Source organism: Lissotriton vulgaris, chromosome 11 (assembly GCF_964263255.1).
Source record: "Lissotriton vulgaris chromosome 11, aLisVul1.2, whole genome shotgun sequence".
In the NCBI taxonomy this organism is placed as follows: domain Eukaryota; kingdom Metazoa; phylum Chordata; class Amphibia; order Caudata; family Salamandridae; genus Lissotriton; species Lissotriton vulgaris.
Window position 1 is genome coordinate 733,003,644 of NC_141699.1, and position 17,218 is coordinate 733,020,861.

General features: G+C 48.6%; 1 protein-coding gene across 1 annotated transcript in view; it reads right to left on the reverse strand.

Annotated features, from left to right (window-relative positions):
- The window catches only part of GIGYF2 (GRB10 interacting GYF protein 2), a 1,722,773-nt gene that overhangs the window by 6,531 nt on the left and 1,699,024 nt on the right, over window positions 1-17,218 (reverse strand). The window contains exon 26 of the mRNA XM_086942529.1: window positions 1,943-2,143. Within this exon, the coding sequence (XP_086798655.1) occupies window positions 1,943-2,143 (201 nt within the window). The remainder of the gene's footprint in view (window positions 1-1,942; window positions 2,144-17,218) is intronic.

The following is a 17,218-nucleotide window of genomic DNA, read 5'->3' on the forward strand; positions in this document are numbered from 1 at the left end:
CATCAAGAGCTAGCCCAACTCATAGGTCACTGAGGGGGAGGAGGAGGCTCATCAAGAGCTAGCCCAACTCACAGGTCACTGAGGAGGAGGAGGAGCATCATCAAGATATAGGCCAACTCACAGGTCAAGGAGGAGGAGGAGGAGCATCATCAAGAGCTAGCCCAACGAGGATGAGGAGGAGGCCGAAGCCCTGCCAAGAACCTCCGGATGGCGGAGTCTGCTGGGGAATGGAACAGAAGAGTGCCATTGAAGGGAAGGTCAACCAGCCGTTCCCTAACATTTTCCGGTAATACACTGTCCCAGGTATGGCGCAAAGGGCAACCAAAGAAGCCATGGCACGGACCAAGCTCCTCTGATATGTCCAGAGCAGAGCGAAGAATAAATTGCCGCTAGCTCCCGGCCACCCAACGCATGGTCCTGCAAATTAACTCGAGCATCTTCCTGTGACGAGGCGGACACCAGGGACTCAGCAGAGTCCCACAAACAAGAGGTGGCCCTAGCTAACACACAACGTGTTAAGGGACAGTAGATTGCACTCAGCCCACTGAAACCACCAGACTGTTCAGGTCAGGCAGCACCAACTGTCAGATTTTTAAACTTTACTTTTACGTGTTTTTAAAACTTAAAATTGTTACTCCTGTTATTTGCTCACTTGTGTCCTTCGGTGTCCCCCTGGTCCGTCGCGGCGTCTGCCGTTTGCACGGAGGATCTAATCACCATCTCTGCTCGCGAATCACCCACTTCCTGGAACGCAAGGTCAGCGATCCACGCACTGCTGCTGCGGTCCCGCCCACTCCCTGCCTACAAGCGAGTGCGCCGAGCGGACGAGCAAAGCGGTGCGCCAGTGGCGCACCGAAGGCAAGCCCATCTGCACCCATCAGCTCCTGACCGTCGCCAGGCACACCCTGCCCAATTTTACCCAGAATTTCTGCCTCACAAACCTCTAATGGCCATTCTCAAATATACTAGCCAGGAGCTCCACTCCCTAAACATAGCTCCCAACAACCTGCTTGGTAATACTCCCGTCCCACCGACCGAAGGACTAGCAGCTCAGGAACACCCCCCCCACCTAGACGGCAATATATATGAAAGCATACAGTAGCATCAATTGCCCCCAAACAGAACCCACCCCTTTAACCCCTTAACAGTTAACCGGTCTATACTGTAACGTACGGTCCCTCCCTAAGCACACATTAGATTAAAAAAAAAACAGACCTATTCTTTGCCACAGAAACCTGGTTCCAAGAGTCATAATTTCCAGACATTGCGAGAGCCCTCCCCCTGATTACAAATTGATCAGATCAGATTAGACAGGACTGACTGAAGAGGAGGGGGGAATTGCAATTGCACACAGGGCAAATACTAAATTGTTTATCATAGATACTGTAACAGGGAGACAAGGCTGGAGGCGGGTGTTTTCCCTTCAAGTGAATGGTGGTTCGTTGATTCTACCACCCCTCCCTCTCTCCAAACCCACCAGAACGAGCGGAGTACGGACCGGCATCCACTTTGGTCGGCACAAAAAGAAGAAATGGGAGAAGGCTCCTTTAACTGGGCGTTTGCTGATGACGAAGACATGCCCCGCCTGATGCAAGGACTGTAGGACTGGTTAAAATCCAGGAAGACCCAAGAACGGCATGTGATGTCACCCAGGAGGAGTGCTGAGTTCGAGCAGCGGTGCAAGGAGAAGACAGCGGTTACCGGAGCTGGGAGAGGTGAGGGGATACAGCCGAAGGAGTCGCGGAGCCAGGAGGCCAACAACCCTACGAGGCGCCGTGCCACACTCTTGAGGGAGGAGTGTGGCTTAAGCAGGTACTGCAGCGGGTGTCGGGCTGGATTTGGAGGCAGGGAGACTCGTCTCAGTAAAACCTTGACTGACCTGTTGGTGCCTAATTTTCCTTAGTGTATATATCCATTCCTCTCCCCTCTTTTCGCGAGTTACCTCTTCACCCTCTCCTCACTACTGCCTTTCTCACGCCCCTTGTACATTAACCTGATTTGTGAATACACATCTGCAGAGGTGTCCCCTTCACTCCCTGGTTCCCCACAGGTGTACAGATTTAGAACTTGTGTCCTGACCAGCTCTTCTATATCTTCTTTCCCCGCATGACCTGTGGTGAGGAAACCAAGGATCAGAAGGAACCTATCGAAGAAAGAAGAACAAGGCCATAGAGACTTTTTTTCTCCCCCCGAGGGTACTTGCTATCATGGATCCTCCAGGATATTCAAGAGAAAGACTTTCTTCACGCTATAAAAAGACCTTCACTAAAATAAAACCCTACTTAGCACGATCCAGTCTCCGGTCCCTTACTGCAACCCTGCCACAGATACCCATCTAGCGGATTGGGGCGAAATCTGCCCCTTCACAATAGAGATGAGGAGCAAGGAGTCATGGAAAGGTGCCCTCCTCTACAGACCCCCTGGAAACAAAGCACATTTTATCAACAAGCTTACAGAGACAATAGCACCACATGTCCTGGCCTCTGGTAACGTTCTTCTATTAGGGGATTTCAATAATCACGCCGAAATATTAGATCTCCTATTTACAAATTCACCTAAAGTAGAGATCGACCAGATACTCCCAATCCTAAGGTCAGACCAACATGTTATCAAGTTTCACATTCATGGAAATTCAATTCAACCCCAATCCAGGAAAGAACTGAAACTGAGCAGGCCCTGGAACAAGATTAGCTTAGATTCCCCCCCCCACCCCCCTCCCCTATTACTGAGCTCACTGAGCCCAACAAGGCAGCAATCAATCTAGATCTCGCGATTACCACAACCTTAGATACCACTGCCCCTAGAAAGCTGACCAGATGTCCTAACAAACTCTCTCCCTGGTTTACCCCAGATTTCAAAATGACCAAACTCGCTGTAAGAGCAGCTGAACGCAAATGGCGGCAAACAAAACACATAACAGACAGACATCAATGCAAACAATCACACCGGCTCTATATGAATGATATAGTCTTATATAAAAAAGCCCATCTGGGGAACAGGATAAACCAGGCAGCAAACTCACACAGAGAACTATAGTTAAATAGTTAAGGAATTCACGAATCCCCCATCATGTCAGACTCCACTCACCGAGACCCGAGATAGGGTCAACTCTCTCGCATCCTTTTTTAATAATAAAATTAACTACATCCACAAACTATTTCCCCAACCCACTTACACAACCTCAACTGACTCACCACCCGAGCAGACAATCAACGAGTCATATCCCACCCACACCACTGCCCTTAAGGAATTCCACACATTTACAGAGGAAGAAGTAGCCCTTACAATAAACAGAATTAAATCAGGATCCCCAGCCGACCCAGCCTCCTCTCAAACTATCTAAATTTGTGTCGGCTCTTCTCCCCAACTAGACCAAAATCCTTAATTTTTCATTATCTCACTCTACTGTACCTTCTCACTGGAAAGAGGCCATAATCAGACCGATCTTAAAAAAAAAAACTCTACTGACCCAAAACAGCTTCTCAAATATCGTCCAATCTCCCTCCTGCCACTATTCGTAAAGGTTATGGAATCCCTGATAAATAACCAATTATACAAACACCTAGAAAATATCAAGCTCTTAGACCCATCCCAATCAGGATTCAGAGCGTGTCACAGCACCGAAACAGCCTTACCTGAGATCGTGGACAACATACAGCTGGCCCTTGATTCAAGACAATCCCCCATCCTGATTTTCCTGTCGGCGGCCTTCAACACCATCCCACACAGCATTCTTTTAGAACACCTAGCTGAGGTTGGTGTCTAGGGCTCAGCCCTACTTTGGATCAAGAGCTACCCGACTGCAAGGCTCTCAAAGGACAAAATAGGAACATTCTCCTAAAAAAAAAATCAGGATATCGACAAGAGTCCCCCCCCAGGGATCCATACTAACCCCTATACTTTTCAACTTATGTGTGTCCCCACTAGCGAAGGTAATCAGAGCACACGGTTTTGAAACCGTGTCTTACGCAGACAACACACAGCTGCTAATTACCCTAGGTCCTGACTCCACTGACACCAAATCTAGGTTCCAACAATGTAGGCTTGCAATAAAGGACTGAATGACTAACAAATATTTGTTACTCAACGTTGGCAAAACAGAGATACTGCTCTTTGGAAATGCACACAAACACTGAACGGACGATTGGTGGCCGCCGACCTTGGGTCCCTGCCCCCCACCTAAGTCTACAGTCCGGAGCCTGGGGATAACATTAGACAACAAACTTTCCATGGCTGACTATATTAACAATATAGTGCACACCAGTTTTGGGCTTATGCGCAATCTTAAGAAAATCTTCAAATGGATCCCCCTCCCATCCTAATGCCCCTGGTGCAGGGATTAATCAAACCGTCTGGACTACGGCCACGCACTGCTCGCCTCCATAAACGAGGACCTTCTGACAAAACCTCAGGTCATGCAAAACACTGCGGCCAGGATGGTTCTTAACCTCCCTCCACGCACCCCCTCAGCACCCAGTCTTAGGACATTACATTGGCTTCCCATAAAAAAGCTCATCAAGTTCAAACTGTGCTGTCTAGTTCATAAGACACTTAATGGTCAGGGGCCAAAATACCTAGCAAAAAAGCTGATGGACTATCGCCCGGCTAGAACCCTTCGATCCACCAGCAAGTATCTTCTGACCGTTCCTAAAGTCCCCACAGTTAGGAATGGTGATAGATCCTTCTCTAAAATAGCCCCAGAAACCTGGAACACCCTGCTTCTATACATCAGGCTGGAACCAAATCACAAGAAGTTCTGAAGAAACCTAAAAACCTGGCTTTTTTAGCTCTGCCTGGCCACCTGTCTAACTACCCTGAGTATCTGCTGGCGCAATGAAACTTATGGGTGATTTACGCACCTTACAAATACCAAATACAGGGGCCCGCAGAGCTGCACTGGTGGAAGCAAACATGTTGCGCCCCCAAGAGTCAAGCCAGCGTGCCTCCCATGATGGTGGAGGCAGGGAGGGGGCTTGAGGCAGAGGGGTGGAAGTAAAGACACGTCGGGTCATGCGGCGCTGGAAGCTGCCAGTGCAAAAGGTGTTGGGGACCGGGTCCCCCGTGGTGGGATGTCCCCAAGTCCCCATCAGGGAAGAAAGGAGCAAACCCTCAAAGGGAATCAAGAGCTCCCTCCCACCAGAGCCCTGGTGGAGAACTTCCAGGAGCTGATCCGCTGGAAAAATTGCAACCGGATCCGCCATGCGCAAAATACCCACAGCCGTGGACACAGTGCGAGCGAAGGCCGTACCCGTCTCTGTAGGGCCCTGCGGTGGGGAAAGCAGCTCCTCCGTCGGTGACGGCTGCAAGCTAAGGCGGCCGTCCCCGAAGCCAAGCCAGGCCCGGAAAGGTAAAAGAGGGATAGAGTAGTGGGGGATCTGTGTCCTCCGGTGAAAACCGTGGCCGCGGTGAGGAGCCACCCTTTGATGACAGGGAAAAGCCACGGCGCAGCGGCCCGTCTCCAGCGAGGACGACACCAACAGGCATCCAACCTCCGGAGAAGAGGGGGCTGTCCGAAGACAAGTCCGCAACTCGACACCTATCCGGCGCCATAGAGTCCGCAGCCCGAGGCAGGATGTCATCATCGTCCAGCACCAAAGGAGACGCCGGACAGGCCTCCTCCACACCACACAGCACAGGGGACCGGGGCTGGGCTGGAGCTGGGGTGGCTAAGGGACCTCCGACAAGGCAGCCGCCTGCGTGGAGGGACGAGAGGGACCCGGGGGATGACAAGGAGCGCTCCGCCAGGCACGGCCCTCGGGGTCCACCAACCCATGTGGCGCCGCCAAGGCTGATTCAACCTCCGACTCGACTTACGACGAGGTAGCTGCCTGCATAGAGGGACGAGAGGGGCCCGGGGGAGGACGAGGGATCCCAGACAGCCTCCACCCATGACGGGACAAGGGGGTACGTCGACCCCTGTGGAGCCGCCAGGGCCAGCAGCAGCCGGTGCCGTAGCGGCGTCACCTCGGCCTCAGGCAAGGCCACCGCCTGTCCAAAGGGCCGAGAGGGGCTCAGAACGCGACCCGAGCCCCGGCTACCTCCCGCGACACCACAGGAACTCCCGCACCCCAACGGCACCACATCCTCCAAGCCTGGAGCAGAGCCAGTAGGCGCCGGCGATGCCGCGGAGGGCCCTGCACAACGCAAGGGATCCGCCGACATCCAAGGAGGGGAAGGAGGAGAAGGAGAAGCCAGCGAGGCCTGCAAAACCGCCACATATGTCTCCATCTGGGCTCTAGACGCCCCCTCTCCGGGAAACAGTGGATAAGGGACGATACGCGGGCTGCATCACCCACGGAGAGCCCACGCCCCCAACAGGCCCAAAACCAGCCCTCGGGGACGAACTGTGACACTTATCCATCGAATCCCTTCCGCAGAAGTCGATCGAGGTGACAAAGCCGACCTGGACAGACAAGCCGAGAGAAGTTTCATCCGGCGCTCCCCCCGCAACTTTGGCTTCAACTGTTGGCACGCCTCGCAATGAGTGGAGCCATGATTTTCACCCAAACAAGGCGAGAGTCCATCGCAGACATAAGGCGTCCACACGACAATCTCGTTTTAAAGCCCGAAGGCCTCCGCACACTGTTCCCACAGATACAGCGAAAGAAAAAAGGGGGCCTAAGCAGGCCCGGGCATGGACAGGATCCGTGTGAGGAAAAAACTGATGTTGGCGCGCCGGGGTGGGACTTGTGACCACGCTGACGTTACGTACGCGGACGACGCCTGGGCGGAGTCGCGTGATGCCGTCCCCCCGGCATGCAGGGATGCTGTGACAAAAAAGTTTCCGGATCCAGTCTCATGCCGGAGGATAATTCTACGTTGAGGAATCTGCGGCTAGTAGTCTCTATCAGATATTCGTAATTTGTTTACTTAAGACATTCTCCAATATATGACATGGATGATATGTTTTCAATGGTCTACTGAAATGTTACTTACTTTACATACTCTACACACTAGTATTTCATGGACAATTCTTGTAAATAGTCTACACTTGTCCTGTATATTTTCTCAGATGTTTTACATGATATGCTAATTCAAATACTATTTCCTTTTCCTTACTCCTTCCTGTCCCCCCGGGGTACATGAGACCCCCTTGCATCACCACAACAACCCTTTCCGCTCTAGTGGTTGCTCTACCCTGATGACGTGTGCACGTGGTCACGTGATCTCGTCGATTCATACCCAGACTTTCCTGTGCTTCCCCGCTGTGACTTGACGATGAAAGGCTGAAGCATCTGTTTCGTCCTCTGCCGGACTCACACCGACTCCCCCGCCGAAACCTACGATACCGGGCTTGGGACACTTCACTGATTGCTCTTGAGACCAGCCCCATTGCTTTGTCTAGATTTTATCTTGATTCACAACTTTGCTCCAATTGCTCTAATTGGATTACCTTGTAACCTTGGACCCTCCCTCAGATATGCAGCTTTTCAATATCCTCTCGGACCTCTAGAGTTCGGAGAACCTTCGTTCCACAGACTGGATCCCCTGGAGGGCCATCTCACCATACTCGCTGGAACTCCCCTGAAAATAGATATCCCCACGCTGTGATTTTCTTTTTATTGCGGTAAGTGGATACTTCGGTCTTCTAAGATCATGTTTGTTTGATTGCTTGTCATCCTTTTAGGCAATACACGGGATACATCCTGACCCCTAATCGGGCTCCTTCTTTTCCAGTTAAACACAATGACGCTCAGGGGAGTATGTGAGCGTTGGCACAGATAAGTTTATGCCATGCAAGCACATGCTGCCAGTCACACCCAGGTAACACTTACTTTACAAATTAACGCAGTGCTGATGTTACTGAATTATATGTTGTGAATAAATGTTTTTCCCATGTGAAATGGTGCATGTATGACAACCTGTTGATAACATTGAAAACCTAATAAAAACATATTTAAAAAAAATATAAGGCTTGCTGTATGGGTGACTTACATATATTGCATGCAGTGTGTGGGCATCGCACACATGGTGTGTGTCGTGTTTTCCCTTTTGTTTGCACCATTTCACTCAGCCTGCAATGGTGGTCTACATGAGTTGGAGGATGGGTCCCTTAGGGTGGCACAATATGTGCTACTGCCCTTAGGGGCCCTCTTTAGTGTGCATGGCCTAAGTACCAGAGGTACCATTTACTAGGGACTTACAGAGGTGCTAAAGGTCTGGCCAGCTAGGGAATAATTCAACAGTTAACTTGTTTTTAGGGAAGGAGCACTGGCGACCTGATTAGCAGGAATCCAGTGCGCGTCAGTGAAAATTGCTTTAAATACCAGGGAAAAGGGGGTTGGAACATGTCAAAAAGGGGCTCTTTTATAAAATATCCAGGTGCTCAAGCTATAGGACCTATCTGTCTGATGTTACTGCCTGCCAACCAGGGAAGAATCAGTAGATTCTGCTTCTTGCTGGGTGGCTGTGCTGTTGTAAGGGCAAGCTAAAGAGGTTTGGCAAGTGAGCCTTCAAGGGGAGGGGTAGACTGCACTACAGCCTCGACCATGAAACGGCTGGGTTCCTTGTTGAGGCTGGCGGTATGGGGCACCTTTAACAAATCCGTGAAAGGAGCAGTAGAACTGTTCCAGTTGCCGTGGGGAATCTCAGGGGGGGGCTGGTCCCTAAACGGGTGAGCCCTGCCAAACAGCATGTTCATCAGGGAGGACTGGACATCTCCTGGGAACCCAGTTGACCGCAGCCACGTATTGCGGCAAATGGCAACACTGATGCCGATAGCCCAAGCAATGGAATCAGTAGTATCCAAGCCACAGTGAATCGTGAACTTGGCCGCATCACAACAGTCTTGAATGTCTGAGCAAGAGTGGGAGATCAATGGACATGTCATGGAGCATTGTGCCAACGAGTTTCAAAGGGCATGGATATAGCACCCAAAGAAGCAGGTGGCTTCTACGGATTGGATTGCTAGACTGGTAGTGGAACGCACTAGCTTCCCAAACATTTCCACCCACTTAGATTTCCAGTCAGGCGAGTCGCAGGAAAGGTGTTACACCGGCTTGTGAAGGCTTGCACACACCACTAGACTTTCATGGAAAGGTTGCTGCAAGATAAAAGCAGGGTAACCTTGAGCAGGGCGATGGCACCTGGCAGTTTGTAGATTTACTAGGGGGTCTAGTACAAGGAGTGGCCCAAGCCCCCAATAAGGTATTTGTTAGTACCCCTATTAAATGTACGAAAGGGCTCAGAAGATCTTTGCCCTGGTTGGAAGATGTCTGTCAATACATTGGTCTTAACTTCCAAGGTGGGGAGCTGGAGGTCAAATACGTCTGTCACCCTACGCTCTACCATGGCGTAATAAGCAGATTCCTCCAAAGCCAGTCCAGGGGGTAAAGAGTAGGTCTGTTTACGGGCCCCATTTCCAGTAGTCTCGGCCCAGTTTCTAGTCGTCTCCTGTAAGTTATCATACCAATTATCATCTTGGTAGGGTTGAACAAAATCCTCGCACAGGTCATATTCATTGTCTGAGTCTGTACCGAAAAAGTAATGCAGTGTTTGTGCTCCCGTGTGGAGGCAGCAATTCAAGTGGGTGAAAATGTGCCTCTGGTGGAATTGGGTGCAACTTCAGTAGCAGTCAGACTGGAACTGCTTCGGTGTCAGAGTACTATCGGGACCTCCTTTTTCAGTGTTGATGGAATCTGCACCAGAGTCAAAGCGCTGAGGGCCGGCGTAGTTTGTGGTGCTGGAAGTGGGAGTAACACAAGCAACTCAATAAGGGTTTATGCCCAAATTACCCTCCTATACATGAGCAACGGACATCAAAGATGGATATCAAAAAACAAAGAAGTACAGAGGGACCAATTCAACATTTATTTACATACAAGGTACAACTAATTACCCTGATGGTCTCAATATTATTTACATATTCTGTATATCAATAGGTCAAAAAAACGTATATAAGTGTCAAAGGACAGGGTAGGGCACAAATAAACATAAATGTATATATACACTTCATAGCTGTAAAACAAAAACAGAACACTCTTAGTCACATTTAAATCACATATCTATATTACAATACATAATACATTATATACACAACATATACAATACATACATAAATCAAATAATATATTCAAAAGGAATATACCCTAAATAGGAATAGACTATCACAGTGTACACTCCTGACTAAAAGTAATACACTCAGAGGAAATCCTAATTGCGCCATGTGACCATGCAGTGCCAGAAACTTAAGGTGCTTCTAGAGGAAGAGAACAAAACAAGCACCAAAAACCAAACCGGGAAAAATTAATAATAAAGAAAATAAATTATTAAAGACAGTGGAGCAAAACCAAACAGGAGCCTAAAGGTGGAAAAACAACACCACAAAGATCCATGTGTATCCAACCAACACCACAGCCATGGTGAATGTTACCAAAAAGAGGCACACAAGTACCATCAATGAGAGCGAAGTAAACACTCTCCACTCCCTGAATTCCAGGGAAAGTCAGCCCAGCCACTCAGTCCCTTGGCTCACTGTGCATCTGAAACAACAAACAGATGCACAATTCTAATCAACCCTCAAGTATCATAAAATCTCCAGCCGACTAGTGTTTAACAGAAATATCGCGGTTAAAAGGGTGCACAACGTACCTGAAAGGACACAGTACTTCGGTGCACACTAAATCACCCACAAGTCACTCCTCAATTTTCGCAAGTAAGCGGCTCTCCTTCTCCTAGGAAAAGACCACAAAGTACCAAAGAATCAATATTCAGTCATACTGTAGTCGCGCAGAGACTACACCATGTACAGAGTCTTCCTCTAGGTCAAATAAGGCGACCCCTCGCTAAGTACCTGTCAATGGAGGTCCCCGTCATCCGGCACAGTTCCTTAATTTAGCGATCGGCACCCGTCCAAACACTGGGTCCAACAGCAGCTCCACACTGGGCGTATAACGGGCCGAAAACGCACTGACGTCATGTGCGTGACTAAAACGACAAAGAAAACGGACTCCCGGAGCCACATCCCGAAGGTTGCACCTACGTCACACGCGTTGAAAGAACAACAAGAAGGATGGTCTCACAACCACGTCCCAATTGCTGGCCCAACAAATCGTTAGAGTAAACAAAGAGTACACTGTCCACACAGAGATGAACTGGAATGACCCCAACCCCTACCAATCAGAAAACCAGGAGGTAAGGGGAAAAACCAATAACACTAATAAATAGCAGTGCCACAATAAATGCACACAAAAAGGGAGGAGTGGGGAAGAAGTATCTTTTATAAGTACCAAGGGGAATCGGGTGTAAGCCACGGGATACTGTATAAACCCTGCCCACGCAGACAAATTGTGAAGTCCGCCACGGTTAATGTACGCCACTGTACAGCGTCACAAAACAAAACCCTCAGTAGCTATAAACGTACAACTTCTCAACTGAGGTAATATATATACCCAGTGCGGGGGCGAACATCAAAGACATCATGGGCGGTAGAAAATCTTTAGTTCACCAACACCGACACAGAGGTAATATATGTCCCCAGAGCGGGGGAGAACATCTCAGACATCAATGGAGGTAGGAAATCCTTATTTCACCAGCACCGACACAGTCAAGGGCTTGTCCACATGTGAGGCACCTAACAGAGCAATATTCAATAACACTTTTCTTGGCACTGCATTATCGCACCTGGGCTTACACTTTTATTCAAACAAAGTTAAATAATGTACCAAGAGCTCAATCTCTATAACCTGCTACTCAATACAGGGAGGCAAATAGTGTCTAAATAATTGCCCATAATTCATCTCAGTCACTTAGCCCCTTAGTAGCAGTATGGTATCTTTTGATTAGCCTAGCTTCTGTTCGATTAAGCTTCATCTCCAATTCTCCCTTGTTACTTGCTTTAATTACTACTAGCACTGTCCAGGTTAAGTCATCTTCACTATGTCCAGAATCAATAAAATGCTGTACCAGCAGTGCTCCCTGGGTCCTACATCTTATGCGAGACTTATGATGGCAAATGCGCATTTTCACAGCTTGAGTGGTCTGACCTATATAGGCGAGGCCACATGGAAATATCACCACATACACCACATTTTAGGTGTTGCAATTCTAAAAAGACTGCATGGCATGAGTCTTCTCATTAATCACAATCGATTTAGAGTCTGTGGAGTTAGGGCAAGCAGCACAGTTCGTACAGCGATAGTGTGCAACCAAAGCTGGCAGACCCAACATGCTTCTGGTGTCTTTTTTAGCCAACGGTTCTTTGCTTGCTCGAACCAGATGTTGTTTAAGGTTTTTTCCTTTCTTGGAGGCGAAAAGTGGCTTGGGGATATTGAGATGTTCAATCGATCTCCAGTTTTTAAGAATTATCTGCTTGACTTTATTCGCTTTAGGATTAAAGGTCAATACACAGGTCATTTGTTCAGCTTCAGTTTTCACTTTGGGGGCGAGTAGGGTTTCACGAGGCATATACCAAGCCCTTTTAAGGGCAGCTTTAACTAATTTCCTCGGGTAGCCTTTCATACACAATTTCTTTAACAGGGTCTCCGCGTTATCAAAGTAATCGTTCTTATTTGAGCAATTACGGCAGATCCGTAAAAATTTCCCATAGGGCAAATTTTCTTTTAAACTCCTTGGATGTCCACTTGTAATTCCAAAAGAGTATTCCGATCGGTTGGTTTTGTGAAGAGGCTGACCTATAGTTTGCCATTATTATTAGAAATCCATCTATCCCAAAAATGTATTCTGTCACTACTGAAGGTTTTAGTAAACTTTAAGTCAGTACACAAATTAAGCCACACATGGAATAGGTCATGGTCTTCTATATTGCTATTCCATATTAGAAATATGTCGTCGATGAAGCGCACCCACCTCGACAAATGGTGTTGCTTCATTGAAGACATACCTCCTCTCAAATTGGTCCATGACGAGGTTTGCTATCTCTGGGGCGAAACACCACCCCATTGCCACTCCTTTTAATTGCAAGAAAAGCTCACCCCTAAATAGGAAGAAGCTGTTTTTAGGCAAATTCTAGCTAGGTCCAAAATGAACTTAGTCGGGACATGATGAGGCTTGCACGTTTGATCCAAAACCAACTCCATCACCAGCAGTGCCTCGTCTTGCGGGATATTGGTATAAAGACTCTCGATGTCGAAGGAGACCAACACCTTCTGGTCTCCATCGAACATCGAGCCTTCAATCTTATGGATGTAATCCATAGTGTCCCTTATGTAGGCACGAGTAGCACTAGCAAATGGTTTTTAAAAGGTGTCTATAAGTAGGAGTAACAGTATTTTAAGACACGACACACACCAGCTTCTTAGGCTATTTAGGGGGTTTAATGATTGATTTGACAGAAATGGACATCAACAAGCTAAGGTCTTCCAACGTCTCTTCTAAGGTTCTTCTTTGGAGTGTTCACACCTTCCTTGGCAGTGACCAGGAAGGAACCAGGCAATGTCGCGATGATCTCAGGTGAAGAGGTGAAGCTTGTCTCTGCATCCACAAGGACCAGGAGCTGGATTCGAGCTGTCCCACGAAGGATCTAGTTGACTGCGGTGTCGGTATCCGGACTGGACCCAACAAGCCTTGGCAAACGCAATCCACGCAGGAAGTGAAGATTGGCTTCGAGTCAGACCAGCAAGGTCTGGGGAGCTTCTCCTTTGCAGGGAAGCTGGAGCAAGCCTGGAGCAACCAGGCCAGCGGTGTAAATTCTAAAAGAAGTCTTCAGAGGGCTAACTAGCCAACGGGCTAGCAACCGGAAAGACGCGTCGAGCTGAAATGCAGGAGCAGGCCCCACGCGGCACTCGTGGAGTGTGGAGGGCTGAGCTTTGGTGCAAATGGCGCTTGGGTCTGTGGCTTCTCATACCCCAATGCAAAACTGCGAGGGTACCTCGGGATTCGAGCAGTTAGCAAAATGCAGGAAGTCCAGGGTGTCCGGTCTCACGTCTCTCGTGTCCACCACGGGTCTCAGCTTTGCTGTGGATCGGAGTCGGAGAAGTCTGGAAGTACAGTTCCTAAGTTGCTGAGTCTTCAGGTTCCGGCAGGAGCGCCGACAAAGCAAACCGGCAAGTTACTGGTGGTGCCTGTTTGCACAGGGTGGTCACTCCTTGACCACAAGGGAGATGTCTTCAGTCTACTAGTCGATATAGAACTTTGAAGGTCCAAGAGTTTCTTATCAGAGTTTCATTCCAGGATAATCTAAAGTCTGTAGACAAAGCTGTTATCTTTATACTGATTCTAGGGGCTGGATTACCTGCTAGGTCCCTCCTATGGGTGGACCTGGTAAGGGGGTGGTTACACCGCTTTTCCTTTGTCCAGTTTCGCGCCAGAGCGGGCTGGAGTGCCCCAGCAATTGGTTTGAACCGGGCTATGCATGGAGCACCTTGTGTGCCCCAGGCAGTGTCTGAAAAAGCATCTTTCCATTCAACCCACCCTGCCCCAATACACTACAGGCTGTCTGGGGAGGTGCTAGCACCTCCCTCGACAGCAAACCTACTGTCCAGGCCTCCCTTGCCGGAGTTTGGTCCAGCAGCAGGAGGTCAGACTCGTGTCTGTGGCAGCAGCATCCATTTTGTGATGCTAGGGCTCTGTTTAACTTTAACTGGGTAAAGCAGGAACATACATGTCTTGGCAGGGGTGGGTGGGGGTTAGTATTCCATAGTGTTTGACACCTTACAGAACATGTTTTGATGAAGCCAAACCAAAGTTAGCATTAACCGCGAGGATTATAATGCACTTAAGAGTATATGGTATGGCTATATCATAGAACAGCTATAAGGAGATGGTTCCGAAAGCTGCAGAGGGGCCCAGCTCATGCTAGGGCACCCTCTCACATAAAACCAAGCACTCTGCCTCAAGGATTGTTAAGGCCTGCCATAGGAGTGACTTATAGGTTACTATGTGTCTATATATAAGGTAGATATAGATATACTATATCTAAGTAAGGGGTGATTACACCACCTTGCCCAAGCTGAGTGATCAGCCTGTGGTGTCAGTTTAGATGGCCAGCCAGGGGTGGCATAATACATGCTGGAGCCCCTGGTAGGCCTTGGATGCACCTATGCTCTGGCTACCTATGGTACACTATACAGGGGCTCACAAAGGTGACCCAATATCCAATCTGATATGTACCTAAAGTACATGGTATCAATTTAGGGAGAACAGCTGGGCTGTGGGTCTGATTAGCAAGCCCACAGCCACACTAAAGTCGAAAAACCAGAGAATCACAGCAAAAAGTGGGGGTGACCATAGGAAGCAGACCCTACTCTCCTACACCAACTTTTAAAATACAATAACATTCCTTAAAAATCACAACTGTAACCAAAACACTTTTACTCAATTGTTTACAGGCGATGTCTCAGGACTGAATCTAGGATCCAGTACTGTGATTAGAAAAGTAATCCTTAAAGTAATCGATTGCATTTAACTAGAAATTCCCATTGAGCTCAATGTCACATTGTAGTTGAAATTGTGTTGCTTATTGCAACAACTAACTATTGCACTCAAAAGTCTATTGCCTATTTGAAAAGTATTTAACTAAAGTAACTCATTTTGAGAAAGTATATTTTGATACCTTGTTGGTCCTAAAATAAAACAACTATATTTTCATATTTAAAACAATTGGCCTAGAGTTCAGTTCTGGAGTGTGTGAGACCATTTGCTGACTGAGTGTGTACAACAAATGCTTTACGCTGTGCTCTGATACTGCCTTACTGCTCGACCAAGCTACCACTTTAGAGAGTAAGGTTATATCTAACGTTAGCCTCTGCCAAACCTCTAGAGACTGTGGACTCTGTGCACACTGTACCTTACTTTGGTCCAGTATATACAGAGCTACTTTCTTACATTCCCCTCTCCCCGGTGAGATATGTGATACAAGTGGTGCCAAGAAACAAAGCCTAGTGTGCCAAAACTAACCATGTCCAGAAAATAAACTTAATCACACCATACGCCAGCCAAATGACTCGGCATACGCCCACCAAATATTCCTGTGCCCCAATCCACCTAGATAAAATAAGTGCCACTCCCGGGTAACTTGCCTGAAGCCTTGACTCTTACCCAGAGTTGCGGTGGCTTTGTCCTTCTAGCCATTCCCCAGGAATCAGGAACACAGTTGGTTCCTTCTGACCGGTCCTCTGCTTCTTCTGGCACGGAGGTTGTCCCTCTGCTCTACAAGGGTCAGAAGGTCGGTAACTGGGTCTTCTCAAGTCCCTCCGACGGAAACGTTCCGCTGTCCTCACTCTGGCCAGCCCCCTCACTTGCAGTGCAACCGCACTCCTCTCCGCCTCGTTGCCACTCCTTGCCCTCCGATCCCGGTGTTGTCTACCAGGCAACGTCAACCTCCTCATCATGTTCAGATAGCCTATAAGTCTGCAAGCCTGCTGTGGCCATCAAGATGGCATGACCTCACCTACGAATATGACCCTAGACGAGGTTAAGGTTGTGCCCCAGCGGTCCGTGCCATAGTTCTCCCCCATACTGCCAAGCTGGCCCTGCAACAGCAGTGTCGGAACTAGAGCCAGAACCAAGACGGGCTTGGAGGGTCCAACTGGCGCACCCACCTATGGTACTCCAGAGTACCTCTTGGCTCCTTGGGGACTGAAGGCACTCCAGAGGGAGTCAGTACGATGCGAGTAGCCGAAGCATAGCTGCGATGCACTCTTCCATCTGATGTGGCATCGTTTTAGGCCTCCAAAACTCTGGTTGCATTGGAAATAGCTGCAGGATCAGCTCAGAAATCAGTCGACTTTGGGCGCAAGATCAAGATTTGTGGTGCCAGCCCCACGTCTGTTCAGGTAGGTGAGAGTGGATTGAGGAAGTGGAATCCTGCTTAAGATTTGTGTTTCTTTTTTTTGTTTTTACTTCCCTTACAATTTAGAATGTGACAAGGACTGACTGTAAGGAAGTGGGTTTCTGCTGCAGTAACCCTCCCACTTTTTGCCTGAACCTGATGCACTTTTCCTTGATGTGACCTGGGACCCTGCCAATCAGGAACCCAGGGCCTGTGTTCCTTCCCTAAAACCGTGTTGAAACTAAAACCCAATTGGCATCTCTGGCCACCTGTCAGGCCCTAGTAAATGGTACCCTAGGTACCCAGGGCATGGTGACCAAAGGAGACCCCTAAAGGCTGTACCACCCTTAGGGGCCCTGTGCCCCGACACCCACATACTGCTTTTGCAGGCTGAGTGTCTAGGTGCAGAACTAAACAAAGAGTCAACATGGCACACATCCCTGTGTGCCATGCCTACAAGCTCACTGCCCTGGCATCCATCAGTCACCC